The sequence below is a fragment of the Polyodon spathula genome, chromosome 5 (genome assembly GCF_017654505.1).
Source record: "Polyodon spathula isolate WHYD16114869_AA chromosome 5, ASM1765450v1, whole genome shotgun sequence".
NCBI lineage: Eukaryota > Metazoa > Chordata > Actinopteri > Acipenseriformes > Polyodontidae > Polyodon > Polyodon spathula.
The window spans coordinates 3,101,550-3,114,495 of NC_054538.1; the positions used below are offsets into that span (position 1 = coordinate 3,101,550).

General features: G+C 39.1%; 1 protein-coding gene across 5 annotated transcripts in view; it reads right to left on the minus strand.

The window, feature by feature from the left end:
• Positions 1 to 12,946, minus strand: part of LOC121315421 (collagen alpha-1(XII) chain-like) — a 96,084-nt gene that overhangs the window by 45,536 nt on the left and 37,602 nt on the right. For 3 of the 5 annotated variants that reach the window (XM_041249481.1, XM_041249480.1, XM_041249483.1), the window contains exons 18-32: positions 12,417 to 12,569; positions 12,207 to 12,326; positions 11,818 to 11,982; positions 11,403 to 11,549; positions 10,628 to 10,767; positions 10,289 to 10,418; positions 8,641 to 8,786; positions 8,348 to 8,477; positions 7,972 to 8,108; positions 5,058 to 5,187; positions 4,741 to 4,880; positions 4,491 to 4,623; positions 4,350 to 4,376; positions 3,632 to 3,771; positions 613 to 742 (exon numbers count right to left, since the gene is read on the minus strand). In XM_041249481.1, coding sequence (XP_041105415.1) covers positions 613 to 742; positions 3,632 to 3,771; positions 4,350 to 4,376; positions 4,491 to 4,623; positions 4,741 to 4,880; positions 5,058 to 5,187; positions 7,972 to 8,108; positions 8,348 to 8,477; positions 8,641 to 8,786; positions 10,289 to 10,418; positions 10,628 to 10,767; positions 11,403 to 11,549; positions 11,818 to 11,982; positions 12,207 to 12,326; positions 12,417 to 12,569 — 1,968 coding nt within the window. The remainder of the gene's footprint in view (positions 1 to 612; positions 743 to 3,631; positions 3,772 to 4,349; positions 4,377 to 4,490; positions 4,624 to 4,740; positions 4,881 to 5,057; positions 5,188 to 7,971; positions 8,109 to 8,347; positions 8,478 to 8,640; positions 8,787 to 10,288; positions 10,419 to 10,627; positions 10,768 to 11,402; positions 11,550 to 11,817; positions 11,983 to 12,206; positions 12,327 to 12,416; positions 12,570 to 12,946) is intronic. The other 2 variants (XM_041249482.1, XM_041249484.1) reach the window with 1 other exon arrangement.

Sequence of the window (12,946 nt, forward strand, 5' to 3'; positions counted from 1 at the left end):
TATTAAAAATATATACAGTGACAAAACTTGCATTGCATTTTCAGTTGAGCCAGTAAGCTAATTTCCATTGACAGTCCCTGGGCAGACACTGATGACAACTGTAATAAATCTCCATATTACTTCTACTCTAAACTGTAACAATAACCTCCTATTGGATATTTGATGAAAAATATATACAACATTCAAGTCATAAATGACCTATTAAAAGTGCTTAACAATCAGCAGCTTACATAATCAAGTTACAGTACAATTTATAAAAGGTAAATATCCAATATACACAATTCAAATTCAAATATATCCTGAATAAATGATTGTATAATTAATAAATGATTGTATAATGTTTCAACCAAGCCTTAAATTTATTACAGAATATTTTAAAATCCCTTAACACCTTAATTTCTGATTGACGTGAGTTCTAATACATCCTACTGCTACACAGTAAAAACATTCTTCACAAACCCTCAGATGACAGATATCATATGTCATCTTTTTCAGGAAGGGGAAAACTCCCAAAAATGCAATGAGTGCCAAAATACTCTGAAAAGAAAATGCATCTTATACTGTAAAAGACCAAAATAGCATGCCAACCCTTTGACTGTTTTGTATACTTACTGGTCTTGCCTCTGCCCGTAATGCTTCCTCCATCCCCATCCTCATAGATTGATGTTACAGAGATGGTGTACGGCGTGTCTGAGGTCAGCTTCTGCAGCACAACACTGTTTTGTTTGCCTCCCACTTCCGTCTGTAGAAGGCAATTCAATATAAATGCATATAAACCTTTAGACTGAAAGATTCTCTCCAATGTTAGGGGTTAATAAAGCTGCACACCCGTCGAGAAGCATATGTCACACACAATAACTAAAACAACCAAAGAAAAGCTTCTTTTTAAGTTATTCTGTTTTTCAACAATGTTGCCTGGAAGTGTTTCAGGAAGCTTGGCACCGTGTCCATGGCACGAAGGAGACTGCAGACGCTGAGCGACGCAGCTGGAGGCTCATTTGCATTGGGTTAGGGGAAAATGCATTCCTTATTATTGGCACATAGACACAGAAAGAAAGTTATTTTTCATTTAATGTAACTTTATTTATCAACACAGTACCTGGTAAAAGTGTTATGTGATGGCTTTGTCCTACATTTGACACGTTAAAAGATTAATATATTTTAATGGCTGTGTGTGTTACTTTTACGCTCAGCTCTGTTATTTATTTGTATTACTTTTATTATTATTTATTTATTTGTCAGATGCATTTATCCAAGGCGATTTACATGTATTATATGGCAATACAGGGTTACAGTATAGAATCAATATTTAAATTAATTATAGTATACAGTAGCTATACTACTAAAATACAATATGAAGTAAGATGCAACAATGTAACTGTAGTATCTCACAAGGTATTCTGCAAGAACCTAAGGCACCATTCCTTAGTGTGTGATTGGGATAAAAGAGGCTGTAGAATACCATACATGCTGTATCTTGCTGGAGAAAATTGATTCTAAAAAAGTGGCCAATGGGAAGAAGGGGAAAGATAACTGCTGTAGTGTATTGTAGCAATCTATCGTAGGTATTAAACTCTGTTATCAATATTAGAACATTCCCAGATGATAATGTTGTTGTACTGTGTCTGTGTGTCGCTGTGGCGATGCTGGCTGCCAGGGCTATGTAATCTTTGTACTGTGTCTGTGTGTCGCTGTGGCGATGCTGGCTGCCAGGGCTATGTAATCTTTGTACTGTGTCTGTGTGTCGCTGTGGCGATGCTGGCTGCCAGGGCTATGTAATCTTTGTACTGTGTCTGTGTGTCGCTGTGGCGATGCTGGCTGCCAGGGCTATGTAATCTTTGTACTGTGTCTGTGTGTCGCTGTGGCGATGCTGGCTGCCAGGGCTATGTAATCTTTGTACTGTGTCTGTGTGCCGCTGTGGCGATGCTGGCTGCCAGGGCTATGTAATCTTTGTACTGTGTCTGTGTGTCGCTGTGGCGATGCTGGCTGCCAGGGCTATGTAATCTTTGTACTGTGTCTGTGTGCCGCTGTGGCGATGCTGGCTGCCAGGGCTATGTAATCTTTGTACTGTGTCTGTGTGCCGCTGTGGCGATGCTGGCTGCCAGGGCTATGTAATCTTTGTACTGTGTCTGTGTGTCGCTGTGGCGATGCTGGCTGCCAGGGCTATGTAATCTTTGTACTGTGTCTGTGTGCCGCTGTGGCGATGCTGGCTGCCAGGGCTATGTAATCTTTGTACTGTGTCTGTGTGCCGCTGTGGCGATGCTGGCTGCCAGGGCTATGTAATCTTTGTACTGTGTCTGTGTGCCGCTGTGGCGATGCTGGCTGCCAGGGCTATGTAATCTTTGTACTGTGTCTGTGTGCCGCTGTGGCGATGCTGGCTGCCAGGGCTATGTAATCTTTGTACTGTGTCTGTGTGCCGCTGTGGCGATGCTGGCTGCCAGGGCTATGTAATCTTTGTACTGTGTCTGTGTGTCGCTGTGGCGATGCTGGCTGCCAGGGCTATGTAATCTTTGTACTGTGTCTGTGTGCCGCTGTGGGGATGCTGGCTGCCAGGGCTATGTAATCTTTGTACTGTGTCTGTGTGCCGCTGTGGCGATGCTGGCTGCCAGGGCTATGTAATCTTTGTACTGTGTCTGTGTGTCGCTGTGGCGATGCTGGCTGCCAGGGCTATGTAATCTTTGTACTGTGTCTGTGTGTCGCTGTGGCGATGCTGGCTGCCAGGGCTATGTAATCTTTGTACTGTGTCTGTGTGTCGCTGTGGCGATGCTGGCTGCCAGGGCTATGTAATCTTTGTACTGTGTCTGTGTGTCGCTGTGGAGATGCTGGCTGCCAGGGCTATGTAATCTTTGTACTGTGTCTGTGTGTCGCTGTGGCGATGCTGGCTGCCAGGGCTATGTAATCTTGAGCATAAGTCCTTTGCAGGGCTGTTCAACCAAAGGGTAGAATAACATTACCAGTAAGAAAACTGAGGCCTGTTCAGGAATGTCATGCTTTTACACTCACCAGCTCCAGTGACACTATGTGCCCTTTGAAACATACAAGTTTCAGAAATTGCTGATTTAGCTAAATAATGACATGTATGCAATATAAGAATAGCTAGACCATTCAGTCTTGCAGGCTACATCTCCCACTCCCTCCTCCATGTCTGTTACCATATCAGCATATAAAAATGAGAACCATATTAAACAATGCTGTGTAAGTGTTTGATACAATTATATTAGCAAGTCTGTGTTCGTAATCTTCATTTTATGATACCCTGTTTATGTCAAATAAATTTGCCATCTTCATTACCAGAAGTTACCAGAAACCCACCGATATCCTCATTTCTGTCTTTTTTTATTACAAGAGACTGCCATACATTTGGGCTCCAGATTAAGGCAAAAAGCAATATATATATATATATTATATATATATATATATATATATATATATATATATATATATATATATATATATACACACACACATGCTCTCTTCATACAGCTACATTTAATAGCTGCAATTATTTTTTTATTCTCTGATAACAGTCTTTTGTTATTGTTTTCTCCCAACACCCTAGGAAGATTCTTAAAATCTTTACAATGTATAACAGCCCCCTTCACTTGAAAAACAAAGACGTTTCTACATTTACCGTGAGCTCAGGACCTCCTGCTGTTGGCGCATATGCGACCCGGTATCTCAGTACTCTGCCGGTGGCAGGGTCCCACTTGACAGTCAGGGTGCTGGAGGTGGCATTGTACACCTGGAGGTTGACCGGGGCACTCATTGGGTCTAGGGAAAAAATACAAGACAGTCACATACTATGAGGATGCACTGTCAAAATAAATGCACTGCTTATCTTTGAAGTCAAGTTGTACCTAACAAAGTAATTCCTTCAAGGGTTTATACATCTCAAGCGTGCATTTATAAATGAAAAAATAAGTGTTATAGAAATATTTTAAGCATAATGCTATCTGGTACTACACTGGGTTAAACAAAGTGCTCAGTGCTTGCTTTGTCTTCCAGCAAAGTCTGTTACTGTTTCACTTCCATGGTTTCTTCAGGGTCAAAGCATGTAGTCAATAGGGGAATGAGCTGTTTGATTAATTGCAGGAAAGAACAGACCACCAAGCAGACATTAAGCTTTAAAATGAAAATACAATATTGGTCATGTGATTCTTTCATAACTGTACATTTGAGACGTGGCGAATGGAGGTTCATGACAGGAAGATTAATGAAATTACTGTGTTAGCTACAACCACTTTCAATGTAAAAACTATAGGGAACTCAAAAGTGACAGCTATGCACAGTAATAATGCTACGCTTTTAATTCTTAATGTTAATAACTTTCCTCTTTAAAAAAAACTTACCTGGTGCTGGTGGTTTATATTCTGACACTAGAAAAAAAATGAAAACATGTATAAATAAATGCAACTCAATGTTAAAATAATGAACATTTTTGTTTTACAAGCTTTTTGTGGAAGTATTTTCATTTTTAAAGTGGGGCTTACAGGTGCGCTGAGTGCCCATTAGGTCTCCACTTTCCGATTCATCAGGGTAGATAGCAGTGACCTGCACTTTATACAGTGTATCTGGAGTCAGATTCTCCAGCAGATGGTTGCTTTCATCACTGTTGAGGATTGCCTGAGAGGAGAAGTCAAGCAGCATTAGTCTAACCCTAATCAACTTGAAACATAATTTTAGACATAAGATGATGACACATATACGGTTGTCAAACACAACATTTGCTGTAGTCCTTACATATTGTATGTCTGTGCCTCCCTCTTCCACCCAGCCAATCCTGTAGAGTGCCACATCTGGAGCCCCATGGTCCCATGTAGCCCTAAAGCTGGTCTGCGTCACTTCAGAGAACTGCAGATTTGTAGGTGTTGGAACAACATCTACACATAGGGACAAAATATACAATATAGTTATTTTTTATATTTTGTTGTATTAATATACAGCCAGACGTTCACAGTTAATCCTCATATGTCTTAATGAAGCTGATATATTGTATTGGTGTTATCTAACGTATTTTGTTACAAGCAAGTCCCTTTTGATTTGCTATAATGCCTTACCGGTGGTTGCTTGTCCCATCATTGGTGCTGCTGGTCCTTCATCATATACAGGAGTAACTGCAACATCATATTCAGTTTGGGAGATAAGATTCTCTAAAACTGTTGTTGTTTGTCTGCCATCCACTTCAGTCTGCAAAACAGCATGGTTAAAATGTTCATAATATCTTAAATACATGGTATTTAATATCTTAAATACATCTGTTAGCATTTTAGAGCTCTGGCTTATAGACAAATAATAGCATGCCGAGGGAATTTCTACTAAAGATTCCTGGAGCCACATTTCGGTACATTTACAGAGTTGATGCTTTTACATACGGCAAAGAGGCCATTTGACTGTTATTTTAAGGATTAAAGGCTAGACACATGCTTGCCATATTCAGCCTCTAGTAACCTACTACTAAGGCAAGCCTAGAATCTTGCAGACCTCTGTCTGGTACATGTGCTAGGTGTTATGCTGCCACAGGGGACTTTAATCTTAAAATACACAATTAGAATTCTAAAGAAACACTACTGGAAACAGAGCAGGCCACATTCCATTTCAGCATTCTAGTGCCTTGTACAGTGCATTGCTTATTCCTCAATAATTATACCTAGACCGTCCGCTGCAAAAAATCAAGTTGATGACACTTGATATTTTCAGCGAGCACTGTCTGCAGTCACCACATCAAAGTGTACATCTCTACTACAAGACATACAGCTAATACCAAGAATGGGACATCAGGAACACTTGGTTACAACAATGACCATGTTCACATAGAGGGTCTAATCAATTAATCCTTTTGAAATCAAATGTACCAGATAAAACTGAAATTACAATCTGCTAGCATTACAATCCACAGTCTTCTGTGCAATCCTTTCACTGTGGGTACACTGTCAGTACTATACTGGGGAACCACACACGGAAATCAGATTCTGTATTTCATCCCGTGTCTTCTTGTATCTGTCAGTGTCCTCTGTTCCATGGTTAGCCTTCATGGTCTTGCAGATTCTCCAGCTTACGTATTGCCCTGACAATACCAGTGCCCCTGCAGCACATATCCATTAAAAAGGATAAGTATCACAAAGTCAATCACTGTCCTTGTACATAACAGGCTTTTGCTATCTTTCTCCCACTGAAGTGTCTGATGTGTGAAGATGCTGAAGAAAGCAGGAAACCCAAGCTCTTCACTCTTTTGACACTTGCAGCAACATCATGGGTGTTCTGGACCAAGTCCCCAAAGAAAACTAGCTCAGCCTTGCCTCAAGAGACGCCTTGTATAAATATCCTTAAAAATATATCCAAACAAAAAAGTTCAAGGTGGGTTATAGCAATGCTGTGTTTGTGCAGTCCTTGACTCAGTAATATGAAGTTCTCCATCAGCTTATGAAGATGGTTGTCATTAATTCCTCAGGCTAAACCCTCCTGTGAAGTTTGCTGAATATAAATCGAAAGAGTCAAGAACAGTATTATCCATTACCTCCCGCTGTAGAAATTATGATGTGTGTCCTGGATCAATTTTGTTTTCAGGCTAAAGTGTTCAGCTGGGGCCAGAAAGTCCAGCCAACAGTCTTCAAAAGTTAGTGCCTTCAACAGACCAAACCCATAAAACATACACTCCACGTAATTAGAAGAAAAGAGGCATTGCTGTTCACATGTCTGCTTTAAAATCACCTGTGCTACCTGGTCCACAAGACACAAGCTATTCCCAATGTGTTAGGAACAATTCCAGTTAACCCTGAAAATGTGTTAGCCAAGTAACTTTTATTATCCCCTGATTTAATTTCAAGGCACACATTATTTACTGTTTCTGAAATAGATGCCATATTGTTTGAACTACTTACACCTTGCTTTAACAAAAGAAAAAAACACAATCTACTGGATTTAAAGAACTGCATCAACCATTCTTCTACTGGTGAACATACTACGATAACTATCTATATATATATACATGATATATATATATATATATATATATATATATATATATATATATATATATATATATATGTGTATGTGTGTGTGTGTGTGTGTGTATATATATATATATATATATATATTATATATATATATATATATATATATATTATACATATAATGTATATATATATCTAGTATATGTATAAATATATTAAAAATGACTCCTTGAGATCATCACTATCAATTAAAACACAAAATGTCTAATTTTCAATCACTTGACAACATCCACAGCACAGAAATGTTCATTAATGATCAGGAAAATGAGACTACGTTGAAAAAAATGATGTAAAGCTGGTACAGTCGCATCTCAGAGAAACTGGAGAGCAACAGGAAATTAAAACAAGGTAAGGGCAATCATCCAAATAAAGCTGAAGCACTAATGGATAACAGCATAGAACGTCTGAACAGCACTGAAGCACTATGTTTAAAAAAACCAAACTGTACTGCCGAACCTCGTCTTCTTCAATATTAGCATCACAAGGGTATCTATGTATTATAAAAATAAATAAATAAATAAATAAAAACAATAGATGGGCCTCTTCAGTGAGGTACAGGAAAACAATTCCATCTCGGGTTTCTGTGACAGTTTATAAACTACCCGACCTTTGGACTCGTAATTTATGATGAGGAAAAAAGTTACAAGAAACAGATGTGTACAATTACTACAAAAACGTGAATTCAAATGTATTCATACCGTGACAAGAGAAATGTAATTAATAGTTAACCTATTAGGCATATAGGCACCTTTTGCAATATAACATTTTTAACAATTAGAATATTTGTCAATGAGCTTTTGGCATGATTCTTTAGTGATTTCAAATCTCAGCAAATAAAGTTGTAAACACAAAACAGAAACACACCAAACAGTGCAGTATGTTACCAGAAATGACAATAGATTGAAGTGGGGAGGTTACAAAGCACCTTGCATTAATCACCAGCTAGAATGCTTCCACTCACCTCCTTGGACTCTCCAACAGTAGGCTTGTATGTGATGATGTACTTGCGCACTTCGCCTGGAGCTGGATCCCAGGTTAGTCTCATCGCACTGTGTGTCACTTCTGTGATCTGAAGCTCTCCAGCTGCCGGCAGTGGCACTGAAATATACAACAGTGCAGTTTTAAAGTTTCAACCACAACCTCAAGAGTAGTCATGTCTCTACCTCACCACTTTTGTGAATTAAAATTAAACAGTTACATAGTTATTTTTTAAAGGGATTAGGAGCAGTGTGTAAAATGGAAAATTCCAGAAACACAGGACACACAGAGAAGCTCAGACAAAGATTACTTGAAAGGTATAGGAAACACTTAAGGTTGTATAATAAAATGAAACGTACATGTCACTTCCTGTGAGGTCAGGGGGTCACTTGCTGCCTCATTGTGGAGTGCGTAGATGGTCAGTGTGTATTCAGTGTTGGGGAGCAGCTGTTCCAGTTGAATGTCTGTAACATCAGACCCAACCCTCAACTGGAAGAAAGAAAAGTCAAGCACAATTGTGAACTACACTTTGAAAATGCTGGTTGTATTCCTTTTACAGTATACAAAAAGTGTGGCATTCCTTCATTTCCTTAAAAATGACCAGTTTTCATACCATTGCATTCACTGCTAGTTTTGAAATACTGTATGTTACCTCCTTTTCCACTGCTGGTACTGTAGCATTAACTGGTTCATAGAGCATCAGATACCCAGTCGCTCCACTTGCTGCTTCCCATTTCACTCGCATTGTAGTCGTGCCGATATCATAGATATTCAGATTTCTCACAGATGATAGGGACACTGCCAGAACATGTGGAATACAGAAAGGCAATGTCAAGAAAAGTCAACATTATTCAATTCAATGCATCAATCTAAAAAGCACATCCTCCTCCAATAAGCTATAATACTACATTGTAAACAAATTTTATAGACTTAACATTTAAACACGTTAACAACACAAAAATGTCTCAGTATTACAAAACCTCCCTCAGCTGGAAATTCTGTATCAGACATACAGCTGTGAAAGTTAGCTATAACACCTCAGCATCTTTAATTGCTGAAGTCTGGAATGTGGCCAGGGGTTGATGGATTGATTGATTGTCAATCAACTCCTGGCCACATGCTATAAAAAGAACAAAATCAATGCTTGTTTGGAGTGTGTGCAGGAGCATGGAGAATTCAGTGCAGGCACTGCCAAGCCTGAACAGTGCACGAAAAGAGAGAGAAAAGAAAGAGAGAACAGGTGTATCATGATAGCTGTGCCTGGGTGCTGTTTTGTTACGTAGTGTTTTGGATTTGTTTTGTTCCTGTTAGTTTGTTTTATAAATAACAAAAGTGCGAGGAAGTGCTAAACTGCACTTACTGACTCTGGGTTTGCTATTGCTGCAGTTGACCAGCCTTGACCGCATGCCACTTCTGGTAGAACACTATGTATTAGACCTGGATTTCATTCGGACAAGAGTTATGTGCTGTAAAGACGTCTGCCATTGTCCTAATAAACTCTAGCATGCATACTAAATGCTGTGTGTGATTTATAAACTTGTAACTCTTTACATACCAAATTCTGAAATAAAACACAGACCTCGATTTATTTGACTTTCTATTTTTCCTAAACTGCCATCTAGGCCCTTGCTGAGCCATACAGATAATTTACATCAGGCCCTTCCGAAGCGCCACAGAGATAATTTACATCAGGCCCTTCCGAAGCGCCATACAGATAATTTACATCAGGCCCTTCCGAAGCGCCACAGAGATAATTTACATCAGGCCCTTCCGAAGCGCCATAGAGATAATTTACATCAGGCCCTTCCGAAGCGCCATACAGATAATTTACATCAGGCCCTTCCGAAGCGCCATACAGATAATTTACATCAGGCCCTTCCGAAGCGCCATACAGATAATTTACATCAGGCCCTTCCGAAGCGCCATACAGATAATTTAAATCAGCCCCTTCCGAAGTGAATTAAACTAAATGCATTATTATAAAACTAAATACAGTCTCAATAAATAATGTACATGACAACATTCCATAATATGTTATGATATCTGCCAAAAGCTGTCCACTTTGAAGGAAAAGCAATAATGTCTGATTGGCTGATGATCTGGCATTAGTTGAATATTCTATCAATTGACATAAAAAATGAATGGGCACATTTTGGAGAGATTCACTGCAATCAAGTCTGGGGTATTGGGCCAGGAGACAGAAAGTGATAGATGTCCATAATAGCAGCTATGATAATCAATGTAGGTCTGAATTGTAATACGAAGGTACATAACTGTTAACAGTACAGTGTTGGACTTACATGTGGCTTCTCTGCCTTGCAAAGGCTCGCTGCTTTGATCTCCATTCACAACATACACATTAACCTTATACATGGTTTCTGGGTCCAAGCCAGAGAGCACGGCAGTTGTAGTGGATCCATCTACATATAGCTGAAGACAAAAAAATGTATTGATTTCCAAAACATATTAATGAGTCCTTTACTTACTACGTTTAATGTTATTAATGTGTTGTTACAATATTATGATAAAACCACAAATTAGGCAATTAGGTAAATAAGTAAGGTTATTTACTAAAGTTAACCTTAATAACTGCTTGACTATACGTAACTGTCTCTCAAGTGTATTCTATGAGCACCAACCTCCTTTGGTTTGTCTCCTGCTACAGTCATGTACTCCACTCGATACCTCTCCACAGGTCCGCTGGGGGCAGTCCAGGAAGCTCGAAATGACTGAGCCGTCACCTCTGATGTTATTAAATTTGTGGGAGCGTCTGGTCCACCTGCAGCAACATGAACATGCAAACAGAGAGGTTCACAAAGATTGCTTCTCAAACACTACAGTGAAGACGCTGTTTGGCTTTTCCACCCATGCAGTTCATTTGGGGCTGTTAGCACATTTTGTTGGTATCTTTAGTATCAAACATCCACTCCATTTCATAATGAACTCAGTCCAGGCCAACAACACTCAGCTCCTAAACAAAAACATGATATATCCCTGTCACCATGAAGTACATACGTTCTAAAACAGTAGTGATTTTCTTGTTTCTGCCAAGGTATATTAAAACTTAAATAGTGCCTCTGCCTAGTTACGCAACTGTATCAAAACATTAGTACAGCTAGTACACTATTCCCCTGACAGTGACCCTTTCATAAGCTAGGGCATTACAAGCCATTTTATATACTGAAGATCTCAAATTTGGCATTTTAATCACTGTTAAAACATTTACTTGGCCCCCCTCCATTTCCTTAGCAATAACTTCCACAGTAACATAAATATTGAAAAAATACATTCGTACTAGAGCAGCAGTTCATAATGTTACTTTGATGTTTTTTATATGTGTCTATTTGTAGCTAAGGGCTAGATAAACACAAAGGCAGGCATGGTTACTGTCACTACATTTCAAAGGGTATTTACCAGGGCCTTTCACACTGTTACAGAGGTTATTGTTAAGATCATCAACAATGTCAAGAAGAAAGGAGAAGTCAGCCACGTTGTACATGTGAATCTCATCTGGGTCTGAAGCAATCAACCTCAACTCATTCTCATCAGCATTCTTAACACCTGAAATGATAAGAGACAGCCAATGCATCCGGTGTTTAGCGTTTGACAGGACAAACCTGATAGTATAAGGCAATATACCACAACACCCACAGCTATGAAATCTAGGTCACTTAAGCAGTTCAAGCAATAGGCACAGTATTAAAAAACTGTAGGTCGCTATTAGCCTTTGTCTCTCAAAATGTGATTAATGGTGGTGTTAAGGGTGAAATGAGATCCAAATAGATTTTTTTACCATAATTAAATAAATACAAATAAAAAGCCTACACACCGACAGCATACAGTTCAATATCCTGGTCCCGTAAGCTCTTGGAGCTTTTGATGATGTCATCTTGTGATTTGCCATCAGTGACTAGGACACCTATTTTGCGTGCGTTAGGACGAAGACCAAACTCAGGCTTAAAGTTGTTCTGGAGAATGAAATTCAGAGCCAACCCTATTAGGAAGAAAAAAAAACAATCAGAATATAGTATAAAAAAAAACAAGTATAAAAACATCTTGTTCCCTCACAATAACAAATATTTTTTTTTTATTTGAAGTTGTATTGAAAAGACAAACTGAATACAATTCAATTTTGAAAGATATTATGTATTGAAAGACTTAACTAGTTTTAAATAGCATATGAGCAGTTCTACAATATATGTACAGTACACAGCATACCAGTTAAAGTGTTGCCTCCTTTATAAGGCAAGTTAGCCACTGCTTGCAGCAAAGACTTTCTGGTTTTATGTGCGTTAAGATGCCACTCTGTCCTTGGATCTCCACTGTACTGGGCCAGACCTTGATAAAGACAGTTACAGAGTTAGGGCCTCATTGTGCTCCATGCTCAAATCAATCCGAATGTTTTTCCCATATTTTTGTACCACTTACCAACTTGCACTCTCTCAGGGCCAATATCAAAGACTCCTACCATGCGCGCAAGGAATGCCCTGATGGTTTTGAAGTTCAGACGCCCAATGCTCCAGGACCCATCCACAAGCACCACAATATCTGCTTGTGCTGTAGTCTTACACTGCACTTCTGCTAGGCCAGACAGAGAAACTGATTAACACACTGAGCTGTTTAAATGAAAACGTGTAACATTCTGGCAAGAGATCTCAATAAGTGAAGACGTACAAGAGTATACAACACAGAGAGGTGCACTGCAATGACACAAACATTACATAATAAGACAGAGAGGAGAGGTTGGGAAACAGCTTGTACAAAATATACAGTTAATACAGATTTAAACAATATTTTAGCTAAAACATCAAGATGAACAGTACAATGTCTATAAATCAAATAAGGTCACAGTTATTAAAACGTTTACAATGCTGAGGATTTCAAGTTAAGCTTCTGTTGGTGTTGGGGATCCCTTTACTATCCATGCAGTTCCTTGGCCTCGTGCCATTTTAGCTTCT